Source organism: Loxodonta africana, chromosome 9 (genome assembly GCF_030014295.1).
Source record: "Loxodonta africana isolate mLoxAfr1 chromosome 9, mLoxAfr1.hap2, whole genome shotgun sequence".
Taxonomy (NCBI): Eukaryota; Metazoa; Chordata; class Mammalia; order Proboscidea; family Elephantidae; genus Loxodonta; species Loxodonta africana.
This window is the reverse complement of record NC_087350.1, coordinates 113,880,625-113,906,984: the sequence shown is the minus strand read 5'-3', so window position 1 is coordinate 113,906,984 and position 26,360 is coordinate 113,880,625. Positions and strand designations below refer to the sequence as shown.

The 26,360-nt window shown below is 43.6% G+C and overlaps 1 protein-coding gene across 1 annotated transcript in view; it reads left to right on the top strand.

Moving 5' to 3' along the window:
• PGM5 (phosphoglucomutase 5) overlaps nucleotides 1-26,360 on the top strand; it is a 182,730-nt gene that overhangs the window by 15,431 nt on the left and 140,939 nt on the right. The window contains exons 2-6 of the mRNA XM_064290557.1: nucleotides 6,223-6,385; nucleotides 9,838-9,984; nucleotides 15,814-15,939; nucleotides 24,653-24,843; nucleotides 25,783-25,937. Coding sequence (XP_064146627.1) covers nucleotides 6,223-6,385; nucleotides 9,838-9,984; nucleotides 15,814-15,939; nucleotides 24,653-24,843; nucleotides 25,783-25,937 — 782 coding nt within the window. The remainder of the gene's footprint in view (nucleotides 1-6,222; nucleotides 6,386-9,837; nucleotides 9,985-15,813; nucleotides 15,940-24,652; nucleotides 24,844-25,782; nucleotides 25,938-26,360) is intronic.

Sequence of the window (26,360 nt, the reverse complement as noted above, 5' to 3'; positions counted from 1 at the left end):
AACTCAAATAAATTCCCCTAATCGCAGTAGAAAAGTGGTAAGAACACACCTTGTCAAAGGCGGAAAACTTGTGAGACCCAGAGAAACAAGGTAGTCCTGACACGTTCTGGCTCTCAAAGGTTTCATCTTATTTTCATCCTTCCATCCCCCACTTTGTAGCGGAAAACTAGATTTCAGACTGTAGAAAGCTAGATTTCCTGATCTTCTCAGAGACACCTTGAGAACTGGCGAGCCGACTGAAGAGGACTCCGCCAAACGCCTGGATGCCGGCGACTTTTCTGCACTTGTTCAGATGTTAGGAGGTGAATGTGAAATCCATCTCGGTGTGGTTCTAACAGCTCTCATTTCCCCCTCCAGTCCCTGAGTGTGTGTGTAAAGACTTCCAGGGCTGCAGGAAGTGGAGGATGGGCTCTAGTTCCTATCTGGCCTCCCTGTAACAAAGCACACAACTGCACAACTATCCCTGTGCCAATGGAGCAGTCCCTCGACGTTCGGATAACCACCTCCATGCCGAGCGCTTGTTATTTCTCAAGATCCCACTTAGCCGTCCCCTGCCTCCCCGTATGGGCTGGCACCCGTCTTGCGCAGCTGTGGCTGAAAGGTTTAATCCTCACCACCACGGCTGCTTAGTTTTGGGCTTCCTTTGCAGTTTTTTTTTTTTTTTTAACCAAGAAGACGAGAAACAGACATCTTTTTGTCTACGCCTTTGCACGGCACGTTGCTGGAGATGGCGGTGGCCGTAGGGTCCTATAGAACTCTGAGAACCAAGGAGGACATTTCTGTTTGTGGCTCTCTTTGCTCTCTGTGGTTCAGTCTGGGAATTAGAGGGGTATGTCTGGAAACCCTGGTAGTGTGGTGGTTGAGTTCGGCTGCTAACCAGAAGGTTGGCAGTTGGAATCCACCAGGCGCTCCTTGGAAACCCTATATGGCAACAGGTTTGGAGTTTTTTTTTGGTCATGGTAAGAGGAGGATATTGAGGGATGCCATGCTTACTTTTTGTTTTCTCTCTTTTGGATTCCTCCCTCCTTTTTATAAAATGACTTATTTAAGAGCTAAAAGGGAGTCATAAAGTAGACATCTTATTTAAGAGAGTTCGCACATAAAAAAAAAAAATCCTGCTTTCACTGATGTTGTATTGTTGTGGTTTTAGGTGTTATGGTGTTGATTTCAACTCATAGAGACCCCGTGCAACAGAGTAGAACTGCCCCATAGGGTTTCCTTGGCTGTAATCTTTACAGGAGCAGATCACCAGGTCTTTCTCCCCCAGAGTCATGGGGTGGTTCGAACCAGCAACCTTTGGTTTAGCAGCTGAGCACTTAACTGTTGTGCCGCTAAGACTGTTTACCTGCTTTCATTAGTGTGATATTACTGGCGGAAAACTCAACTGGGTGTCAAAATTCTGAATCTACTCTGAGATTCTAGGCTGAGGGTTTAAATTATACATCTTTGCTCTCCTGGCCTTTAATTTGAGCTGGTTGAAACAAGTCATCCTCTACCTAATTTAGAAGTGTAGCCATTAGCATTCTGACAGAAGAGGAGCCATCGGAAATAGTCATTAAAGCAAATAAAAACTTGGTTGTATATGGCACCTTATGTAAAGGAATGAAAGTGCTGGGAGAAAGCTTTATGTAAGAAAATTTCCTCTTTATCAAGACACGTGCCTATGGCACATGGAAGGATAGATGCATTCCCTTGTCGTCGCTGGGTGTCGTCTAGTTGATTTCGACTCATGGCGACCCATGCGACAGAGTAGAACTGCCCCATAGGGTTTTCTAGGCTATAATCTTATGGGAACAGATCGCCAGGTCTTTCTTTCTCAGAGCAGCTGGGAGGGTTCCAACTGCTGACCTTTTGGTTAGCAGCCAAGCGTGTAACCATTGCACAACCAGGGCTCCTTACAAATTCTTTTAGTGCCTGCCATATCCATTCATGGTTGGAGAAAATAATTATACAATCTCAGTGAGGTTTAGAGTTCATGGAAGCCATTGTTATCAAGTTAGAAGGATAGACACAGAGACCACGGGGAATCACGTCATGGGAAATGATGGTCATTGCACACTGCTCCCCGTATCACTCCCCTTCCCCATCCATGTGCAAGTCAGGCCTGGGCAGGAACAGCGTCATGTGTCCCTGTGTCTGTGTGTCTCACATGTGTGTCTGCAGGGGTCTGTGTCATGGTGTTTATGTGTCTACCTGTGGGTCTTGGGATCTGTATCTGTTCATCTCCACATTCATGTTCCTATGTGTGGGTAGTTCCTGGGTGGTACAAACATTTAGGTGCTCAGAGACTAACTGAAAGGTTGCAGGTTTGAATCCACCTAGAGGTGCTTTGGAAGAAAGGCCTGGCGATCTGCTTCTGAAAAATCAGCCACTGAAAACCCTGTGGAGCAGTTCTACTCTGACATACATGGGTCGTGATGAGTGGCTATGAGTCGGAGTCGACTTGAAGGCAACTGATTGTCTTTTTAGAAGCGACAATGGACTAGGGTCTCCCTTGCCCGACTTTCTAAGTGGAAACTTAAGGAAAAGCTCCTCAGTTGCCAGTGAAGCCCACCTCGCTTCATGCATCTTCCTCAGGGCTGGCTGGGGTTCCCCATCCAGCCAAGTGTGGGCGTAGGATCTCTGCAGCGCCCCCTTTGGGACGGTTGGTGAGGATGCAGCAGAAGGCCCTGGCTGGGACTTATCAGGCTTTCGTCTGTGTTTCACCTAGAAATAAAATCAGATGTTACAGCTCCGTTGCTGTGAGCAAAACCCAAGGCAGGTATGCAGGTAGACCACCTTTTCCTTGTGATGTAGTAGTCGGCTACATTGACCAGAAAACAGAAACAAACAAGCCTCCAAACCAGTGCCACCGAGTCAGTTCCAACTCCTGGCATCCCTGTGTGTTGCAGAGTAGAACTGCTCCACAGGGTTTTCAAGGCTGTGAACTTTTGGGTGCTGATCTCCAGACCTGCCTTCTGAGGCGCTGCTGGGAGGGTTTGAACTGACAACCTTTCCGTTAGCAGCCGAGCGGTTAACTGTTTGTGCCACCCTCACACTAGTTAGCACCCTATATGAAAACTGGCCACCTGGCCACACCTTGAAGCAGGGGTGGGCAGGAGAATGGAGGCCCTGGTTGAGCAGCAACACCTCTGTGCTATGGAAGGGCAATCATGGACTTTTGTGGACTGTTTTCCAAGTCTTGGAGCCCTGGTGGCACCGTGGTTTAGAGCTGGCTACTAACCAAAAGGTTGGCAGTTCAAATCCACCAGCTGCTCCTTGGAAACCCTATAGGGTAGTTCTACCCTGTCCTAGGGGGCTAGTGTGAGTTGGAATTGACTTGATGATAACCTTTTTTTTTTTAACCAAGTCTACCACAGCTACGCAGCCTCCGTGATTGTCCTTTCCAACGGCTGGAGAATACTCCGTAAGCTGATACAGGACAGTTTACTCAACAAGCTCTTCACGATCGGATATTTATTCAGATCTTCAAGACGACTGCGCTTTTAATGAACCCGACTGTCGGGAGTACTTACATCCACGTAACTTTCCCTTCTTAAAGATGATTCTTTGAAGAATAATTCTGAAAAATGGCAGAGAGGGAATTATGAACAAAAGTTATAAGTATTTTTTCAGGTCCTTGAAGCCACGGGCTTCCTCCTCGATCGCAGTGCTCACAGTGCCTTCCACAGTGCCTGCTTCTTGGTAGATACCCAATTTGTTGAGTTGAACGATGAAATAGATTTCGACAGGAGCATGTGGGACATAACTTATCAGGGCTCTGGATAGTAATATGAGTGTAATTATTTTCCTGCATCTTCCCTGTCTTACCAAATGGCATTGCCATCTGTCCAGTTACTAGAGGTACAAGTTGGGAGTTACTCTTGACTCCTTCCTTTCTTTTTTTTTTTAAATTGTACTTTAGATGAAGGTTTACGGAGGAAACTGGTTTCTCATTAAACTATTAGTACACATATTGTTTTGTGACATTGGTGGCCAACCCCACAACATATCAACACTCTCCCCTTCTCAACCTTGGGTTTCCCATTACCAGCTTTCCTGTCTCCTCCAACTTTCTCGTCCTTGCCCCTGGGCTGGTGTGCCCATTTAGTCTTGTTTTGTTTTATGGGCCTTTCTAATCTTTGGCTGAAGGGTGAACCTCAGGAGTGACTTCATTACTGAGCTAAAAGGGTGTCCGGGGCCCATACTCTTGGGGTTTCTCCAGTCTCTGTCAAACCAGTAAATCTGGTCTTCTTTTTTTTTTTCTTTTTGTGAGTTAGAATTTTGTTCTACTTTTTCTCCAGCTCTGACCGGGATTCTCTATTGTGATCCCTGTCAGAGCGTGACTCCTTTTTCCCCTGCTCCTGTTTTAGTTATTTATTGCTGCGTGAGAAACCCGGTGGCTGAAAACAGCCACGAGTATTATGTTCCCTCACAGTTTCTGTGGGACAGAACTTGGGGTCTTCTGACCAGAGCTTCGAGCCTGTTCATTCTGGTTCGACTCCCTGCTGAGAATATGCAGTTCCACCCCAGATATAGTGAATCAGAGTCTACATTTTCACAAGATCACCTGGGGGATCTTGTTAAAGTGTGATTTAGATTCAGTATATCTGGGGGGGGGGTGGAACTGCAAATTCTCAGCAGGGGAATGAACCAGAATGAACCGGTTCCAAGCCCTGGTTCTAACTTGGTCTTGGGTGGGCCTGGAGGGTTTGCATTTCTACCAGGCTCAGGTGATGCCCATGCTGCGGGCCTCTTGAGTAGCAAACAGGCTTGACCACTTGTTTTTAAATTTGGCTGACATTGTAATCACTTATGGAATGTCTAAAACCAACGAATGCCTAGATTCTCCTCCTGAGATTCAGATTTAAATTGGTCTGGGATGCTAAGTATCGGAAATTTAAAAAGCTTCCTAAGTGATTCCAATTTGTACCAACATTCGAGAACCACTGGACCGGATGGTATTGGGCTCTATTTTAAAACAAAACCCACTAGGTAGCGCTCTGCAGGGCTCTGGTGCCACATTCTTCTTTTTTTTAATTGTGCTTTACGTGAAAGTTTACAGAGTAAGTTAGCTTCTCGTTCAACAATTTATAGACAAATTGTTTTATGACATTGATTGCAATCCCTGCCTTTTGTCAGCCCTCTCCCCTTCCCCACCCCGTGCCTTGTAGCTATAGAAAGAGGGGCCACACTCATGGATAACCTCCAGATCTCTGCTTAGTGGGACTGGATCTTTTCTCCAGGGTCCTAGCACACACTGTGACGGCAGAAAGAGAATTCCTACCTTCAGGAGAGTTGTCATTTCAAGGGCAGTTGCAATGGTCTCATAGACGTCTGTCCACTCACGGCGAGGATGGTCCCTGGCTGTGCGTGCTTGTGCAGACGGAGAGTAGGGGGTGAAGCAGAGACACTCTCCCTTAGTTTTTTCTCATAATTTCTGGCCAGTTCTCATGCATAGCGTTTGGGTTGGTACCAAACTCAGAACCCCTTGCGGGGTTCAGGTTAACCCCTTGGTCATCAAAAGCAGACATTTCAAACTACTGAAAAGCAACAAGGCAGATCCAATTGACAGGTTAATAATTGACTGCTAGACGTGGCTACCGAAAATGGTCTTGGAAGCATGCAGGAGAGACAACTCCAGACAAATCCCTTCGACCTCCTTGAAAACAAACAAACAAACAAACAAACAAACAAACAAACAAACACTCAGAGACCCTCTCCTGGAGTCCCCGGGTGGTGCAAAGGCTTAATGCATTCACCTGCTAAGTGAAGGCCACCCAGGGGTGCCTCGGAAGAAAGGCCTGGTGATTTACATCTGAAAAATCAGCCGCTGAAAACCCTATGTATGGAGCACAGTTCTACCGCGACATGAACAGTCACTGTGAATGGGAATCGACTCAGTGGGCACTGGTTTATGCTGAAAAAAACCCAAACAAACAAACCCCAAAACCCAAACCTGCGTGTATTACTAGTGGATCTGTGCTCTAGGGTTTCCTTGGCTGTAATTTTTATGGAAGCAGATTGCTGGGTCTTTCTTCCGTGGAGCCACTGGCTGGGTTCCAACTGCCAACCTTTAGGTTAGCAGCTGATCGTAAACCAGTTCCACCGTTCAGCCTGTCCAATTCCTTTGCCAAGTGATGTACTCTGTTTTAACAGTGCCCGGGGCACTTTCCTGTTGAAATACCTTTAATCCTTTGTACCTGGGCTGAGTTTTGTTTTGTTTTTCCCTGGCTGGTCTAGATTGGGCGACTGATTATTGGACAGAATGGCATCCTGTCCACCCCTGCTGTCTCCTGCATTATCAGAAAGATCAAAGCAGCTGGAGGAATCATGCTGACAGCCAGCCACTGCCCTGGAGGGCCAGGAGGAGTGTTTGGAGTCAAGTTTAATGTTTCCAATGGAGGTATGTCATTCCGAATATGCCTGGATAATCATGATTTCTTTTCTATTACTGTAGTCCTACGATAAACCTCAAGGTACCCGGGTGGCGCAAACAGTTTGTGCTCGAGCCCTGGTAGCACAGTGGTTAAGAGCCATGACTTCTAACCAGAAGGCTGGCAGCTGGAATCCACCAGCTGCTCCTTGGAAACCCTATGGGCCAGTTCTATTCTGTTCTATAGGGTCGTTATGAGTTGGAACTGACTTGATGGCACCTAAAAACAACAGCAACACCACTAACCCAAAGTGTGGAAGCTTGAACCCACCCAGGTGCACCATGGAAGAAAGACCTGGTGACCTGCCCCTCTAAAGATTACAGCCAAGAAAACCCCATGGAGCAGCTCTACTCTGTCCTACTCTGCAGCACGTAGGGTTGCCATGAGTTTGGAACAGACTCAGCAGCAATGGGTAAAATAACCCTCTGATAGTAAACAAAGGAGCCGAGAGGAAATGATGGTCCGGAAGAATCCAGTAAGCTGGCCAAGGTGATATGATAGGGAAATGGCATAATGGGAGCTCGAATCCTTTTGGTCTCTTGGTCCTCTGCACTTCCAGCACAGTGAACCATTGAGTGGTTGATACTTCAGCAGTTTGAGGCCACTAGGCGCTCCTTGGAAACTCTAGGGGCAGTTCTACTCTGTCCTATAAGGTCACTATGAGTTGGAATCGACTTGACAGCAACAGGTTATCTGCTATAAAGGAGCCCTGGTGGCACAATGTTTAGGAGCTTGGCTACTAACCAAAAGGTCGGTAGTTCGAATCCACCAGGTGCTCCTTGGAAACCCTACGGGGCAGTTCTACTCTATCCTATGGAGCCGCTATGAGTTGGAATCGATTCAACGGCAACAGGTATGGCAATGGGTATCTGTTATAAAAGGACTCTGGGTTTTAAAGTTGGCACATTCCCTCAGGGTCGTTGAGACCATCTTTCTCACTTTCTAGATGATCAAACCGAAGCCCCGAGTGGCTGAGTTACCTGTTCAAGGTCACACAGCTGGTCAGGGTCAGAGAAATATTTTTAGCCGAAGTCCTGGGTTCTCTCTTTCCTGTAGTGTTGACTTTGTTTTACTGAAATCTATGGACATTCAAATTTTCCTGATTGTCCCCAACATGTAATTTACAGCTGTTTTGTCCAAGCCAGGGTTCCTCACAGAACTGTGTGTTGCATTTGGTTAGGTTTTTTAATCTAGGACACTAAGTCTGTTGTGTGTGGGTGGGACCTGAATTTAACAACAGTTACCATTGGAGAAAAGGATCTAGCCTCCTGGAAGTGGTTTTACTTTTGGAAATCACTGTGCTTTGGCATTAAAACTCAGCTAGAGTTTTAAAACTGTGGACACAGCCAAAGATTTGTGTGGTTTGGTGGTTGGCGGGGGCAGGAGTATATTCGAGTGTTCCCTAATCTGACAAACATGCCAAATAAAAAGCAAAAACTAAGTACAGCCAGGATGCTTCTATGAAGCAAGGATGGTGAGACTTCATTTCACATACTTTGGACATGTTGTCAGGAAGGACCAGTCCCTGGAGAAGGACGTCATGCTTGGTAGAGAGTCAGTGAATAAAAGGAAGACCCTCAGTGAGATGGATTGACCCAGTGGCTGCAACAATGGGCTCAAGCATAACGATTGTGAAGATGGCACAGTGTTTCATTCTGTTGTATATGGGGTCGCTATGAGTTGGAACTGATTTGACAGCACCTAACAAGAACAAGCAAGACACTACTTACTTTTTAAGTTTTGCAAAGGGTAAAAGATGGGAAGTAGTGAAGGAGAAGGGCTATGTTTCTTTCTTTGGGGTCTTCACTTTTCTTATAAAAAAAAAAAAAAAATTAAAATTATGGGTACTATCTACTAGGCCTTCCACTCGCGCCTTCTGGAATGGAGCTATCGTTTCTTTTTCTGTGTTAGGAGCGTGCAATGGTGCTGTGCTCCAGTAGAAACATACTGTGAGTCACACATCTAATTCAGAATTTTCCTGTAGCCACATTAAAGAGAAGTAAACAGAAGCAGGTAAAATTAATACTATATTTTATTTAACCTGATTGGCTCGGCTGCTAGCCAAAAGGTCAGTAGTTCAAATTCACCAGCCTCTTCTTGGAAACACTATGGGGCAGCTCTACCCAGTCCTATAGGGCTGCTATGAATTGGAATCAACTTGACAGCAATAGGTTTGGGTTTTTTTGGAATCTGTCTAAAATATTATGATTTCAGTATGTTATCAGTGTACCAAACCAAAAAACCAAACCCACTGATGTTGAGTTGATTCCGACTCATAGCGACCCTATAGGACAGAGTAGAACTGCCCCATAGGGAATTTTAGGCTGTAATCTTTATGGGAGCAGATCACCAGGTCTTTATCCTGCAGAGCCACTGGGTGGGTTCGAACCAGCCTTTTGGTTAGCAGTCAAGTGCTTTAACCATTGTGCCACCAGATTCAAACACAATTCTATATCTATCATTTATATTTTAGATCTTTCACTCTACTTATTTGATTCCCAGCGTTGTAAAAGGTATCCAAGATGGCTTGCACTGAGATACACATATTAAAAAAAAAAAAACTAAAGGGGGACAACTGTTAGTTTCATGTTCAATTCATTTTAATCTCTTGTTGCTGTTGGGTGCCGCTATGAGTCAGTTCCGACCCATATGTGTTACAGAGTAGAACTGCCCCATAGGGTTTTCTTGACTGTAATCTTTATAGAAGCAGATTGCCAGGCCTTTCTTCTGTGGTGCCAATGGGTGGGTTTGAACTGCCAGCCTTCTGGTTAGCAGCTGAGTTCCTAACCATTGCACCATCATGGCTCCTTATTTAAAGTCTATGACGACTTCACTGTCAACTCGATCTTGTGAGAAGATCAAATGTTTTTTGTTAAGCCTCATCTCAAAAACTTGGGAGTGATCTGAGTGCCTTTGAGTTGGAGAAAAGAACTAAGTTACCCTGATACATTAACTAGGTGGCAGAGCTGGGAGAAGATATCAAAATTTGTTTTTCGGTAGGTCCATTTGGAAAGCTGCAGTTTACATTTGGAATTCCTCAGTTCTGTCAAATGCCTATCCTGTTTGAGTCTCACATCCTGAATAAAGCTGATTACATAACCAGGTCTCCCAGGCAGGCGTGAAGCTATTTTTAGGGAAGAGGCAGCTTTACTGAAACGTGGATTAAAAACAAAAAAACAGCAAACATGTGGGTTATTAGTCTACGTGGCACAGGTGATGCTGACCAAATTTCCTCCATAGTAGATAAATACAGCGTAGGAAATATCGAGGCTGATGAGTCTGTGGACATTGTCCATTGTTTAGAGAACAAATAAATCTTTCTTCCTCTTGGTGGCTGAGGAGGTAACACTTCTCTGACTGAAATTCCCAAGACTTTAAAAAAAAAAATTATTTTTGGTGGTGTGTTATTTTCAAATTTTAGGTCCTGCGCCGGATGTGGTCTCAGACAAAATCTATCAGATCAGCAAGACAATCGAGGAATATGCCATATGCCCTGACCTCCGAATTGACCTGTCCCGACTAGGACGCCAGGAATTTGACCTGGAGAACAAATTCAAGCCGTTCAGAGGTAACAGAGTCCTTGTGTTCTGGAGACGATGTCAGAATAACTCTGAGGATGAGGGCGACTGGTTTCCTCAGGGGAGTGGGTTCCTGAAAATGATCGAATTGTCAGACTCAGGGGCGACTCTTTTTTTTTTTTTATTGTACTTTAGAAGAAGGTTTATGGAACAAACTAATTTCTCGTTAAACAGTTAGTACACATACTGCTTTATGACATTGGTTAACAACCCCACAACGTGTCAACACTCTCCCTTCTTGACGTCCTGCCTTCTAGTCGTTGCCCCTAGGCTGGTGTGCCCCTTTAGTCTTGTTTTGTTTTATGGGCCTGTCTAATCTTTAGCTGAAGGGTAAACCTCAGGAGTGACTGCATTACTGAGCTAAATGGGTATCGGGGACCATACTCTCAGGGTTTCTCAGACCAGTCTCTGTCAGACCAGTAAGTCTGGTCTTTTACTGTGAGTTAGAATTCTGTTCTACATTTTTCTCTAGCTTTGTCTGGGACCCTCAATTGTGATCCCTGTCAGAGCAGTCAGTGGTGGTAGCTGGGCACCATCTAGTTGTCGTGGATGGAGTCTGGTGAAGGCTGTGTAGTTGTGGTCCATTAGTCCTTTGGACTAACCTTTCCCTTGTATCTTTAGTTTTCTTCATTATTCCTTGCTCCGGAAGGGGTGAGACCAGTGGAGTATCTTAGATGGCTACTCACAGGCTTTTAAGACCCCAGATGCTGCTTACCAAATTAAGCTAGATGTTCCCTGACACCATGGTCTGCCAGGGGCAACTCTTGATAAAGAGGCAAGATGAAAGTGGTGGAGAAAGAAAAAACAGCCAAGGTATTCACAACTGGAAACTTCAAAAAACTGAATTTCCAAATGCTACATTTTCTTTTATCGATAATATTTTATTGTGTGTTTGGTGAAAATTTACACAGTAAATTAGGTTCCTATTTTTCCATTTGACAATTTCTACACAAGTTGTTCGGTAATGTTAGTTACCTTTTTCACAATGTGTCCACATTCTCTTTCATTGCGTTCTGGTTGTTCTGTTTCCTGTACTCTAGTTTCCCTGCCCCCTTATCTTCTCATCTTGGCTTTAGAGTAATTGCTGACCTTTTGGTCTCATATGGATGATTTTGTTCACGGAGCACCCTACTGATGAATAATTTCCTTTATTTTGTGTGCCAATGTGTTATTTTGCTGAAAGGTGACCTCAGGAAATAGTTTTGGTTTAAGGTTGAAAGTATCTTCGGGCAGTAGTCTCAGGGAGCCCTTCAGTCTCAACTGATCCAGTAAGTCTGAAATTTAAAAGAATCTGAGTTCTGTTCTGCATTTTTCTCCCATTCTATCAGGGCCCATCTATTGTGGCCCTGATCAGAATGGTCAGTAGGGATAGCTGGGCACCATCTGTATAATTTTCAGTGAAGCAGAGTTTCACTGCTGAGCTCTTAAAGCATTCCAGGTGTAGATTGAAAATTGCCAAAACATGTCTTTGGTTTTTTAAGCAATTAAGGTGAAGACACTGGAATACCTTAAGACAGTAAAGAAGAAACTCAGCAGGAGACCAGTTGCACCATTTGCTGTCAAGTCAATTCCTACTCGTGGTGACTTCATGCGTGTCAGAGTAGGACTGTGCTCCATAGGGTTTTCAATGGCTGATTTTTCAGAAGTGGATCTGAAGGCCTTTTATCAAAGGCACCTCTGGGTGGACTTGAACCTCCAACCTTTTGGTTAGCAACCGAGTGCATTCACCATTTACACATCCAGAGACCCCGGCAGTGTGATAGTGGAGTTACTAAAATCCGCCATGGAAGGCGTGGTCAGTTTCTTTTCTAAGTCAGAACCGTGGGGTTCATTTTAATTCAATGCAAATTATTGATACCTGCTCTATACCAAGCACTGTGTTGGGAGATTTACAAAGGAACTCAGTAAACACCAACTGTGTGTAGGCAAGTGGCTCAAGAATTAAAGAACCAGAATGAAATTGCCAAAAATATGCTGTATTGTAGAGGGAGTAACACTTCTAAAGTACCCGGGACATAACTTTTTATTTTCTACATTAATTTTGAACCATGTAATGACTGCATTGATACCATGTAGATGAACATTGTTTCCCCTCTGTTTCATTCTATGGCTTTTTCCTAGAAGGCACTCAAACAGCAATAGAACCAACTTTTTTACTCCTTTGGTGCCCGTATAAGTTTCAATACAGTTCATGTTAAAATGCTATCTTTATTTTACAAATAATTCCACTTAGCTAAAAATATAAAATTCCTGGTTCACGGCCACATGGGATTTTAGGGATGGAGAAAAACTTAAAAGAGACTTTTCAGGAGTTGCAGTGTTGGGAAAAATGCTAATAATCCAAAAACCAAACCCATTGCTGTTGAGTTGATTCCGACTCATAGTGACCCTACAGGACAGAGAAGAATTGCCCCATAGGGTGTCCAAGGAGTGGCTGGTGGATTCGAACTGCTCACTTTTTGGTTTGCAGCCCAGCCCTTAACCACTGTGCCACCAGGGATCTGGGAAAAAATGCTACTAAGTTTTTTTTTTTTTTACCTTTATTTTATTAATTTTTTTTGGTAAAATACGCACAGCCAGAGATACACCATTTCAACAGTTTCTCCATGTACAATTCAGTGACAGTGGTTACATTCTTCAAGTTGTGCTGCCAGGCTTGCTACCCTTTTCCAAACTGTTTCACCACCGTTATCTTAAACTCTCTGTCCCCTAAGCTTCCCATCCAACCTTTTAAGTTGCCATTGTCAATTTGATCTCACATAGATAATTCTTTAAAAGAGCACAGTGTTCAAAATAGATGTACTTTACTAATTAAGATAAGCTATTTTTTGGTTTAAAGAATATTTCAGGGTATAGTCTTAGTTTAAGGTTTAAAGTTTAAGGATTACCTCAGGGCCATAGTTTAGGGGTTTATCCAGCCTCCATGGTTCTGGAAAGCCTAGGTTCCATTGAGAATTTGAAATTCTGTTCCACATTATTCCTGTTGATCGGGATTTTTCTATAGAATCTTTGATCAAAATGTTCAGTAATGGTAGCGGGGCATCATGCAGTTCTTGTCTAATGGCAAAGGAGGCAGTTGTTCATGGAGGCAAGCAGACACATATTTGATTTCCTCCAATTGCTGACTCTCCTTCTTCCTCTGTTGCTTCAGGTGAACGGAGACCAATTGTACTTTAGTTGGCCACTTGCAAGCTTTTTGATCAATAGGGGGAATAATGTGGAACAAAATTTTAAATTCTCAATGGAGTCCAGACTTTTTGGAGCCATTTAGTCTGGATAAAGGTCCGAAACTATGACCCTGAAATAATCTTTAAACCAGTCACTATGCAATGAACTAGGAGGTAGCAAAACAATAGGAGGTAGAGAAACAAAGCTAAGAAATATTTCTTGAAAGATTTTGAATCAATTGTTTGCTTAGCTAGTCAGCAGAAACTTATTGAAAGCCATGCAATACTCCCTGAAGCAAACCTGATTTTATTCATCTAATTGGGAATGTGTGTGTGTGCGTGCATGCACACACATACACACACACAAAACGGCTTAACAACTGAAAGCAAAGAATATGTTACATGAAACAAAACGATTTAAATATACTTGACACATGTATTTGGAAGAACTAGGCAACAAGATGCCTAATAAAGATAAGGCATCAGCATCGGAAAGAATTTATATTTGTTTATTTATTTTTATTATTCCTACAACTTTTCTAATTGTCCAAGAAGCCCAGATAGGGACAGATTACTCAATAGGCAAGGCATGCATGGGCTTACTTGTGCTAATTTATTTATCTGCAGTGCACAATTTCACCTGCTTTTCACCACATCAAGAATTTGGTGAAACGCAGGTGTCACTGTGCATGACAGTTTAGTAAGAACGCACGGGTAAGCCCATGTGTACCTTACTTACTGGTTAATCTGCCCCAGGACCCAGATCCCTGGCGAGTTCAGATTCAGGCCCGTGGTTGCAGCCGCGTCACTAGATTGATGAGGTTTCTAAAATGCTACACAAACTAGGAGGTGGGTGGAGGGGTTTCCCCTGGCTCCAAAGAAGAATTTGGAGATAATTATTTGGGCTAATTTAAGTGCTGTTTTCTTACTGTTTCAAGAGTGGAGCAAGGCTTGAATAATTAGAAGCAAACCGGTTCTTGGCAGTTCACCTTCAAATGTTAAGAGCATGAACTATTTGATATGAACTTTCAGTTTTCACTGACTTCTCCTTGCTCCTTTGTTCTCTATATTTTGGTTAAGTGTTGGACTACTAAGTGAAAGATTGTCGGTTCAAACCGACTCACAGGCAACCCGGAAGAAGGACCTGGAGATCTGCTTCCAAAAGGTCGATGGCCTTGAAAACTCTGTGGAGCAGTTCTACTCTGCACACATCAAGTTGCCAGGAGTTGGCATTGACTTGACAGCAGCTGACAACAGTAACAACGACGACAACAACAACAACACTATGTATTATCTGTTGTTATTACCTTCCTCATATCAAAAAGATAAATAAAAACCATCGGTGTTCTTTTAAAAATAATTATATTACATTTGAATGGGCACACATACTCCATTGGTTTAACTACAAGAAAACATGCTTTTAGATGTTTATTTGACCAGATAAAGGGATAGTTCTATATTCCATAGTAAAATCTCATTAGTTAAAATATTGAATCTGTATTTACTGAAAATTATTGAAGGTCCCATGATAATATCTTCACTGTAGGCTTAACTATTTCAGGCACTCAAAGTAGTATGTATTTGCAAAATTTGAAAGCACTATATGTAAGTTTCATAATTTAATTATAAATTTAAAAAGCAGGACTCCTGGACAAATTTTAGTGCCTTCAGAGTCAGGTATTGACTACTTCTAGGAAAAGCACTTTCTAAGTATTAATCACATGCTGATTACCAGGCTTGAAGAATGTGACATATTCTGGGCTTTGTGTATCTGTCAAATAAATGGAAACGACCTGTTTTGGTGGAATCCCTGGGTGGTGCAAATGCTTAAATACTGGGCTACTAACTGAAAGGCTGGTGGTTCACATCCACCCAGAGGCACCTGGGAAGAAAGGCCTGGCAATCTGCTTCTGAAAGATCAGCGCCATGAAAACCCCATGGAGTGGTTTTACTCTGAAGGACATGGGGTGACCATGATTTGGAGTCAACTTGACGGCAGCCAGTGTATATGGCATAGTCATTGGGTGTGCCGGACCCTAGGGTAGAACATTGCTCTTAATGAGGATTTCCAGATGTCTAGCATTCACTCTGAAACTGGGTGCTAAGTTGGAGATGGAAGAGACTTCATGCAAACTCAGTAATGTGTCCATCACCAACCCGCCTTGGATCTGGGAGACCCAATGGCATTTGGAAAAGAGGGGTCACTGCTGAGGTCTCTCCTTGATTTGCTTCATGCCAACTGAGTCATTCCTTGGCCAGCCCCCATAGGAGAGGTATCTGGATGGGACAGGATGCCTCTTAGCCTTGAGGTGTGTGCAGTTTTGGGGAAGGACATGGTGGAGACTAAGGGGATAAGAATAATAGGCTATATTTATATTTTTACTACTTTATTCTTATGGTTGATTTTTCATGAGCAAAGTAGAATTTGTAACTTGATATCCACACCCGTTGATCATCTGGAAAATTGGCAGTGTCTTGACTGTTCCTTAATTTATGATTTTGTCTACAGGTGGACACCTTGCTTCCCACATAAGGCATGGGATTATGATGGGATTGTGGTCAGAATTTCATGCTCTTAAGGACTTTTTTTAGGCTTTTAAGACTCCTCTGTGGGCACAGGCACTGACACTTCCTTTGTCTTTGTATCCCCAGTGGAGATAGTGGACCCAGTGGATATCTATCTCAACCTCCTGCGGACCGTCTTCGACTTCAGCGCCATCAAGAGCTTGCTGACTGGGCCTGGCCAACTGAAGATCCGCGTTGATGCGATGCATGGAGGTGAGCTCCTGGTCTTCTACCAGCCGGTGGGCAAGAAGTGCCAAGTACAGCTCTGCACATGCTTGGTTTCTGGGATTCTGAGAGTGGCTGGATTTGTAGGCATCCACCCGACATGTGTATGTTCAGATATTTGGGACGTTCTGGAAGGCTTCAGGGCACTTCTCTCTTTGAAAAATTTTTAAAAATATATTTTATTTATTTATGTGGAATATGCATGACAGAAGGAGCCTGGGTGGCGCATGCGGCTTGCGCTTGGCTGCTAACCCAAAGACGGGTGGTTTCAACCCCCCCAGTGGCTCCTCAGAAGAGAGTCCTGGCAATCTGCTTCTGGAAAGATTACAGCCAAGAAAACCGTAGGGAGCAGCTCTACTCTGGGGTCGCCATGAGTCAGGGTCCGACTCCACAGCACCCAGCAACAACAATGTAGAGCAAAACAGCAGGCATTTCAGTCGTTTTCACATGTACAATTAATTGACATTAGTGACATTCAACTCGTTGAGTAACCGTCACTACTATTTCCACATTTTTTTCATCATCCTGAGCAGAAATTCAGCAGCCCCTAAGGAATACCTCCCCACCTCCCCATCTCCCCTCATTTCTCTTTTTTGATATAAATGAAAACAAAGGTTGAACAAATGCATTTCAGGCTGTGCCTGTGTTCTGGATTGAACTGTGTCCCCCCAGAATATGTGTGGTAAATCCTAACCTCCGTGCCTGTGGCTATAATCCCATTTGGGAATGGGTTGTCTTTGTTATGTTAATGAGACAGGATTAGTGTAGGGTTATCTTGAGCCAGTCTCTTTTGAGAGATAAAGCGATTAAAAGCAAGCTAGCAAACAGAGATGGGGGAAGAGAGATGGCAAGCCCCATGAAGATCACCCAGGAGCAGAAGCTCAGAAGGGACAAGGACCTTCCTCCAGAGCTGACAGAGAAAAAAAGCCTTCCCCCAGAGCCAGCACCCTGAAATCGAACATCTAGCCTCCTAAACAGTGAGAAAGGAAATTTCTGTTTGTTGAAACCCTCCACTGTGGTATTTCTAAAAAATTTTGATCACACTACATGCATATAGTTTAAATGGTAAAATAATTCAGGGTCTCTTATGAAAAAATCTATCTTCAGTTCTTTCCCCCCGCTTCTCCCAGGGTTTTGTCTTTTCCAGAAATGGAATTAGACAGTCCATAACCTTTTGCTTCTGGCTTCTTTTACTCAGCATAATGCTTTTTTTTGGTTTGTTTTTTAAATTTTTATTTATTTATTTTTATTGTGCTTTCAGTGAAAGTTTACAAATCAAGTCAGTCTCTCCTACAAAAATTTATATACACCTTGCTATGTACTCCTAGCTGCTCTCCCCATAATGAGACAGCGTACTCCCTCTCTCCACCCTGTGTTCCCCATGTCCATTCAGCCAGCTCCTGTCCCCCTCTGCCTTCTCATCTCCCCTCCGGACATAAGCTGCCCACATAGTCTCATGTGTTTACTTGAGCCAAGAAGCTCACTCCGCACCGGTGTCATTTTCTGACTTATAGTCCAGTTCGATCCCTGTCTGAAGAGTTGGCTTTGGGAATGGTTCCAGTCTTGGGCTAACAGAGGGTGTGGGGACCGTGACCCCTGGAGTCCCTCTAGTCTCAGTCAGATCATTAAGTCTGGTCTTTTCGTGAGACTCGGAGGTCTGCATCCCACTGCTCTCCTGCTCCATCAGGGATTCTCTGTTGTGTTCCCTGTCAGGGCAGTCATCGGTTATAGCCAGGCACCATCTAGTTCTTCTGGTCTCAGGCTGATGTAGTCTCTGATTTATCAGCATAGTGCTTTTGAGATTCATTCATGGTATCATGTGTATCACTAGTTTTTCCTTTTCATTGCTGAGTGTTATTCCAGTGTATTGATGTACCAGAGTTTACCCATTTATCTGTAGATGGAAATTAGGGCTGTTTCCACTTTTGGGCAATTACAAATAAAGCAGCTACAAGCATTTGTCAACAAGTCCTTATGGGGACATATATTTTCCTTTGTTTTGGGATTGCTGGATCGTATGATAGGTGTATGTCTAACATTATCAGAAACTGCCAAACTGTTTTTCCAAAGTAGCTGTAACATTTACACCATCAGCCATGCAAGAGCATTCCAGTGTCTCCACATCACTGACAACACTTAGCATTGTCAGTCTTTACATTTTAGCCATTCTACCCAATCTTGTTAATCTCTCTGAGGATATTACTGATATACTTAAAATTTTTTTCCTCTGCCTGTGTAGTTTGTGATTCCTCCAGATTGCTTTGGAATCCATGTCAAATGCATTCCTCAAAAGTCTGGTGGTCCTTGGCTGTCTGGTAGAGTTGAGAGTGGAGCAGTAAAAAAATCTCTTGGGAGCTCTGAGCCCAAGAGTGAGGCTTGTCTTCCATAGGCTTTCCTCTAAGGTCTTCTTCCTGGGTTGTTTTGGTCTTTCCTGTTGAATGGGTCACATTCCCCATGACCTTCCAGGTTCCTGCCTTAGTGTTATTTGGCTTAGTCTGAGGACAGCTTCTCTTTCGGAGTAATTTGAGCAGTATTTCTGGGTCTGAGTCTCGCTGTCTTGCTTATGGCTGCATGTCCATTGCTGAACCAATCACTCTAGCTGGGGGATGGAGGACACTGACTGGGGAGACCTGGGTCACCTCTCTGGGGGTGTTTTGTTCTGTTGTACACAGGGGAGTTATAAGTGGGAACAGACTCCACAGCACCTAACGACGACAGGCCACCTCCCAGCCTTGGGGAAGGTGGGATTTAGCCACATCCAGACCACATGGGCTGGGATGGAGAATGGAATGGTTCTGCAAAGGAAGCCCAAAATACTGCTAGGAGAAGAAGGGTAATGGATTCTGGGCAGGCAAAACAAGAGATGTGCCCGATTCGAAGTTTGTTTTGTATTGGTGAAAAATAAACAGAAAGCAATACTTCACATTCATTGTGGCAAACACACTGGCCGTTCAGTGTATCCCGTGTCCTACCTCAGGCTCTGTCTCTTGCTCGCAATGTTCTTTCCATTTGGATGGCCTCCCCGACTCCCCGCCCCTGTCAAGTTTATATCCTTTCTTCGGCTACCACCGGAAATGCTGTCTCCTTCTTGAAGCCTTACCTGTGGTTGTTTCCTCTCTTAAACCATTGAACCTAATTATTTCATAAGTTTGTATTGAATAATAATAAAATTAAAAAGCCAGCCGCTGTTGAGTCTACTCAAGCTCACGGTGACCCTGTGTGTGTCAGAGTAGAACTGTGCTCCACAGGGTTTTCCGTGGCTGGTTTTTCAGAAGCAAATCACCAGGTCTTTCTCCTGAGGGACCTCTGGGTGGACTTAAACATCCAACCTTTTGGTTAGCAGCCAAGCACGTTAACTGTTGTACCACCCTGGGACTTCATATGTTGAATGGCACCTCTCTTTCCGTCTTCCATGACAACTGCTCCCCTGTGGATCAGACTCAGCCCCCTGCTGGATAAGCTCCCCACAATGTAGGAACTGTGTGCTCTGCATCTCCTCATGATCTCCGCAGGTCCCCACAGAGGAGTTCCATGTTAGGCACTCCGTAAATGTGCATCGAACTGGAAAGCGTTACTCCTTAGCGTTTATTTTGTGCAATGTGTTTGGTTTTATATGTCTGGGTGGTTTACAGTGTTTCATTATACTCTTGGCAGAGTTGAAACAATCACAGAGACAAAGAACGTTGCTAGAGCTTTTTAGTGCTTTTGCACATATTCAGATAAAGCTTCGAATACATACAGGCATCAGGCAATGGATCATTATTAAGTAGCTTATTTCCTCCTGGCAGCATTTTAGGAAAGTTTTGGGAGAAAAGGCTTATGAAACTGGATTATTGAATGTTGTTGTTGGGTGCCGTCCAGTCAATTCCAACTCACAGTGACCCCATGTGACAGAATAGAACTGCCTCATTAGGTTTTCTAGGCTGTAACTTTTTTTTTTTTTAATGTTTTAGATGAAAGTTTACAGTGCAAATTAGTTTTTCATTCAAGATTTTATACGCAAATTGTTTTGTGACATTGGTTGCAATCCCCACAATGGTCAGCTCTCGCCCCTTTTCTCTTTCCATCCTGGGTTCTCTGTGTCCATTCATCCAGGTTTCCTATCCCTTCGTGCCTTCTCGTCTTTGCTTTTGGGTGGATGTTGCCCATTTGCTCTTGTATACCTGATTGAACTAAGAAGCACATTCCTCACTTGTATTATTATAAAAGGCCTGTCTAATCTTTGGCTGAAAGGTAGACAGACTTTAGGAGTGGCTTCGGTTCTGAGTTAACAGGGTGTTTGGGGGCCATAGTCTCAGGGGTTCTTCCAGGCACCATCGGGCCAGTAAGTCTGGTCTTTTTTTTTGCGAACTTGATTTTTTTCTACATTTTTCTCCCATTCTGTGCAGGGACCTTCTAGTGTGATCCCTGTCAGAACTGTCGGTAGTGGGTCAAGTTGTGCTGACTTCCCCTATATTGTGTGTTGTCCTTCCCTTCACCAAAGTTAACACTTGTCTACTATTTAGTTAGTGATTTCCCCTCCCCATTCCTCCCCTCCCTCGTAACCATCAAAGATTGTTCTTTTGTGTGTAAACCTTTTCTTGAGTTTTATAATAGTGGTCATACAATATTTGTCCTTTTGTGATTGACTTATATCACTCAGCACAGTGCCCTCCAGATTCATCCATGTTGTGAGATGTTTCGTGGATTCATCTTTGTTCTCTATCATTGCTTAGTATTCCATTGTGTGTATGTGCCTTAATTTGTGTATCCATTCGTCTGCTGATGGGCACTCATGCTGTTTCCATCTTTTTGCTATTGTGGATAATGCTGCAATGAGCATGGGTGTGCATATGTCTATTCGTGTGATGGCTCTTATTTCAAGATGTATCCTGAAGTACAACACTGTCAGTGATAGGGTAATAGTCATACATCTACAAGGAAGACCAGCTAATACAATTATTATTCAAATTTATGCACCAATCACTAAAGCCAAGGATGAGGAAATTGAAGATTTTTACCAACTTCTGCAGCCTGAAATTGATTGAACATGCAATCAGAATGCATTGATAACTACTGGTGATTGGAATGGCAAAGTGGAAACAAAGAAGAAGAATCAGTAGTTGGAAAATATGGTCTTGGTGATAGAAATGATGCCAGAGATTGCATGATAGAATTTTGCAAGACCAATGACTTTTTCATTGCAAATACCTTTTTTCACCAACATAAACAGTGACTATACATGTGAAGCTCGCCAGATGGAATACACAGGAATCAAATTGATATATCTGTGGAAAGAGAGGAAACCCTGGTGGCATAGTGGCTACGTGCTACAGCTGCTAACCAAAGGGTCAGCAGTTCAAATCTGCCAGGCGCTCCTTGGAAACTCCATGGGGCAGTTCTACTCTGTCCTATAGGGTCTCTATGAGTCGGTATCGACTCAACGGCACTGGGTTTGGTTTTGGTTTTTGGTGGAAAGAGACGATGGAAAAGCTCAGTATCATCAGTCAGAACAAGGCCAGGGGCCGACTGTGGAACAGACCATCAGTTGCTCATATGCAAGTTCAAGTTGAAGCTGGAGAAAATTAGAACAAGTCCACAAGAGCCAAAGTACGACCTTGAGGATATTCCACCTGAATTTAGAAACCATCTCAGGAAGAGATTTGACTCATTAAACACTAATGACTGAAGACCAGACAAGTTGTTGAATGACATCAAGGACAACACATATGAAGAAAGCAAGAGATCATTAAAAAGTCAGGAAAGAAAGAAAAGACCAAAATGTATGTCAGAAGAGACTCTGAAATGTGCTCTTCAATGCTGAGTAGCTAAAGGGAAAGGAAGAAATGATGAAGTCAAAGAGCTGAACAGAAGATTTCAAAGGGCAGCTGGAGAAGACAAAGTAGAGTATTATAATGACATGTACAAAGACCTGGGGATAGAAAACCAAAAGGGAAGAACAGGCTCAGCATTTCTCAAGCTGAAAGAACTGAAGAAAAAATTCAAGCCTTGAATTGCAATATTGAAGGATTCCATGGGGAAGATATTAAATGACACAGGAAGCATCAAAAGCAGATGAAAGGAATGCAGAGAGTCATTAAATCACAAAGAATCGGTGGACATTCAACCATTTCAGGAGGTAGCATATGATCAGGAACCAATGGTACTGAAGGAAGAAGTCAAAGCCACACTGCAGGCACTGACAAAAAACAAGACTCCAGGAATTGACAGAATACCAAATGAGATGTTTCAACAAACAGAGGCAGCCCTGGAAGCGCTCACATGCCTATGCCAAGAAATTTGGAAGACAGCTACCTGGCCAACTGACTGAAGGAGATTCATATTTATGCTTATTTCTAAGAAAGGTGATCCAACCAAATCTGGAAATTATTGAACAATATCGTTAATATCATAGGCAAGCAAAATTCTGCTGAAAATCATTCAAAAGTGGCTGCAAGCAGTGTATCGACAGGGAACTGCCAGAAATTCAGGCCGGTTTCAGAAGAGGACTTGGAACCACGGATATCATTGCTGATGTCAGATGGATCCAGGCTGAAAGCAGAGAATACCAGAAGGATATTTACCTGTGTTTTATTGACTATGCAAAGGCATTCAAGTGTATGGATCATAACAAACTATGGATAACACTGCGAAGAATGGGAATTCCAGAACACTTAATTGTGCTCATAAGGAACCTTTACATAGATCAAGAGGCAGTTGTTTGGACAGAACAAGGGATTACTGCACGGCTTAAAGTCAGAAAAGGTGTGCATCAGCGTTGTATCCTTTCACCATACCTATCAGATCTGTACGCTGAGCAAATAATCCAGAAGCTGGACTATATGAAGAAGAACGGTACATCAGGTTTGGAGGAAAACTCATTAACAACCTGCATTATGCAGATAACACAACCTTGCTTGCTGTAAGTAGAGGACTTGAAGCACTTACTGAGGAAGACCAAAGACCACAGCCTTCAGTGTGCGTTACACCTCAACACAAAGAAAACAAAAGTCCTCACAACTGGACCACTAAGCAACATAGTGATAGAGAAAAGATGGAAGTTGTCAAGGATTTTATTTTACTTGGATCCACAAACAACGCCCGAAGCAGCAGTTAAGAAATCAAAGCGTACATTGCATTGGGTAAATCTGCTGCAAAAGACCTCTTTAAAAGTGTTAAAAAGTAAAGATGTCACCTTGAAGACTCAGGGGCACCTGACCCAAGCCATGGTGTTTTCAATTGCCTCATATGCAAGTGAAAGCTGGATGACGAATAATAAAGACCAAAGAACTGACACCTTTGGATTGTGGTGTTGGCAAAGAATGAATCTGCCACGGACTGCCAGAAGAATGAACACATCTGCCTTAGAAGGAGTACAGCCAGAATGCTTATTAGAAGTGAGGATGGCAAAACTTCGTCTCACATACTTTGGACGTGTTATCAGGAGGAACCAGTTCCTGGAGAAGGACCTCGTGCTTGGTAGAGTAGAGAGTCAGTGAAAAAGAGGAAGACCTTCAAGGAGATGGATTGACTCAGTGGCTGCAACAATGGGCTCAAGCATCAGAACGATTGTGAGGATGGCGCAGGACCAGGCAGTGTTTCGTTCTGTTGTACACAGGGTTGCTATGAGTTGGAACCGACTCAATGGCACCTAAGAGCAACAACAACAGGTTTTTGTGGAATTTTTGGGGTTCCCTATGTAGAGGATCACGTTATCTAGAGGATCACGTTATCTGTGAATAGGCATAGTCTTACTTATTCCTTTCCAATTTGGATAAGCTTTATTTCTTTTTCTTTCTTTTTTGATCCAGCTAGGATTTCTAGCACAATGTTAAATGGACGTGGTAAAAAAGACCATCCTTGTCGTGTTCCATTCTCCTGGGGAATGTTTTCAGCCTCTCTTCATTGAGAATGATGTTGGCGATTTTGTAGCGATGCCCTTAACTGTGTTGAGGAATTTTCCTTCTATTCTTATTATATTGAGAGTTTTTATCAAATGCCTTTTCTGTGTCGATTGAGATGATCATGTGATTCTTTTCTTTTGTTCTGTTTATGAGGTGGATTACATTGATTGATTTTCTAGTCCTGAGCCATCCTTGCATACCTGGTTTGAATCCCGCTTGGCTGTGGTGTATTATTTTTTTTTTGACATGATGCTGAATTCTATTGGCTAGAATTTTGTTGAGTATTTTTGCATTTATCTTCATGAGTGATATTGGTCTGTAAGTTCCTTTTTGCCTGGCTTTGGTATCAGGGTTCTGCTGGCTTCATAGAATGAATTTGGGGGGTATTCCTTACTTTTTGATGCTCTGAAATAGCTGGTATGAGTTTTTCTCTGAGTGTTTGGTAGAATTCTCCAGTGAAGCCATCAGGGCCAGGGCTTTAGGCTGTAACCTTTACGGGAGCAGATGGCCATTTCTTTGTCCCGTGGAGCCACTGGGTGAGTGTGAACCGCCTACCTTTTGTTCAGCAGCCAAGTGCTTAACTGTTGTGCCGCCAGGGCTCCTTTCGATTATTGAGTACATCTTCTGTATACCTAGCACCCAGTAGGTGCTCGATAAATACTAGTTCAAGTGAGTATCGTTCCATGCTGTGCCTTGAAAAAGCCTGTGGAATTTATGTTTTCCTTCTGTACTAATAAATGGCCTTTCTGGTGCTAACCAGAACAAAACACCCTTGAGGGTTTGGCAAAGATTTCACATCGCCTTGTATCTTATTTTAGTGATGGGACCCTACGTGAGGAAAGTCCTGTGTGATGAGCTGGGAGCCCCAGCCAATTCTGCCATAAACTGTATTCCCCTGGAAGACTTCGGAGGGCAACACCCTGACCCAAACTTGACCTACGCAACAGCCCTTCTTGAAACTATGAAAGGAGGGGAGTACGGGTTCGGAGCTGCATTCGACGCCGATGGGGTAAGTAGGAAAGCTGTCTGCCCCCGGTCCTTTTACTGTGTAATGAGCCAAGCATCCGAAACCAGAAAATTAATGAACATGTCTGGTGCTGATATGTAGGGGGCATAGGTACCCTGACTGTTCTACATCTGTTCTTCTAATTCTAAATATTGCAGTTAAATAGAAATTGTTTTTCTCTGGCCCAGATTAGCATCATGTTATGAAGAGGTTGTTTCTTTAAAAAAAAAAATTCATTCAGTGAGTCTCTATTTATGGCTGGTTTTGTTGAAAGCCCTGTGTTAAGCACCTAGCTGTTTCAGCAATAGCCCCTGTTCTCCATTATTTTTGGGGAAAGAAGGAATTAATGATATGGAAGCCACTGATCGCTAAGGTTGTTGTTAGCTGCTGCTGAGTCAGCTCCAGCTCATGGTGACCTTATTTATAATACAAAAAAAAAAAAGAAATCGCCTGGTCCTGCGCCGTCTTTAGGCTTGTCGTACGTTTGAGCCCATTGTTGCGGCTATTGTGTTCATCCATCTCGTGGAGGGTTTCCCTTGTTTTCACTGAGCCTCTACTTTACTAAATGTGGTTTTCGAGCGATTGGTTTTTCCTGATGACATGTCCAAAGTAAGTGAGCCAGAGACTCGCCATCCTTGCTTCCAAGGAGCATTTCAGTTGTGTTTCTTCTGTGACTGATTTGTTCATTCTTCTGGTAGTCCGTGGTGTATGCAGCAGGTGGGATGTAGGTCTGGATGCATTGCTAGCTGTGACAAGAAAGGCCCTGGGTGCTGTAGGATCCAGGGATTTAGCAAAGGGTTTTCCACGTCCTCTTCGGCCTCACTCAGGTTGCTTTAGGTCGTGTAAACACTGAGGGCAGTAGGGCGCCTTGTGATAGCTGCGGGAATGGGCTGCTACTGAAGATGCATCTGTCTGATAACTTTCACGCATTCCTTCCTCCAGGACCGTTATATGATCCTAGGCCAAAATGGCTTCTTTGTGAGCCCTTCCGACTCCCTGGCCATCATTGCTGCCAACCTGTCTTGCATTCCGTATTTCCGTCAGGTGGGCGTCCGCGGGTTTGGGCGGAGCATGCCAACCAGCACGGCCCTGGACAGGTAAGCGAGATTGTTCACTGTGAAAAACCTCATGGTAGGCCTCTGACGTCCATGTCCGCCTTGTATGTAGCTGTTGCTCCTTCTTCCTCCTCCACCGGGGACACGTTGAAAGCATGGGAATTCAGAGACAAGGCGTAGTATAGTGGGGAGGAGCGTGGGTGCTAGGGTCAGGTGGCCTGAGCTTGGTTCTTGGTCCTGTCACTTATTAGCTGTGAGAACATGGGAGACTTATTTGATCTCTGTGCCTCAGTTTTCTTATCTGTAAAATGGGAATAATAAATAATAGTATCATCTTAATATGGATTGTTATGAGGTATGACTGAGATGACTCATATAAAACATTTAGCACAGTGCCTGGCACATAGTAAATGTTTAGTAAATAAAACATACTAAGCCGGAAAGTGTATCCAAGCGAGGTGGGAA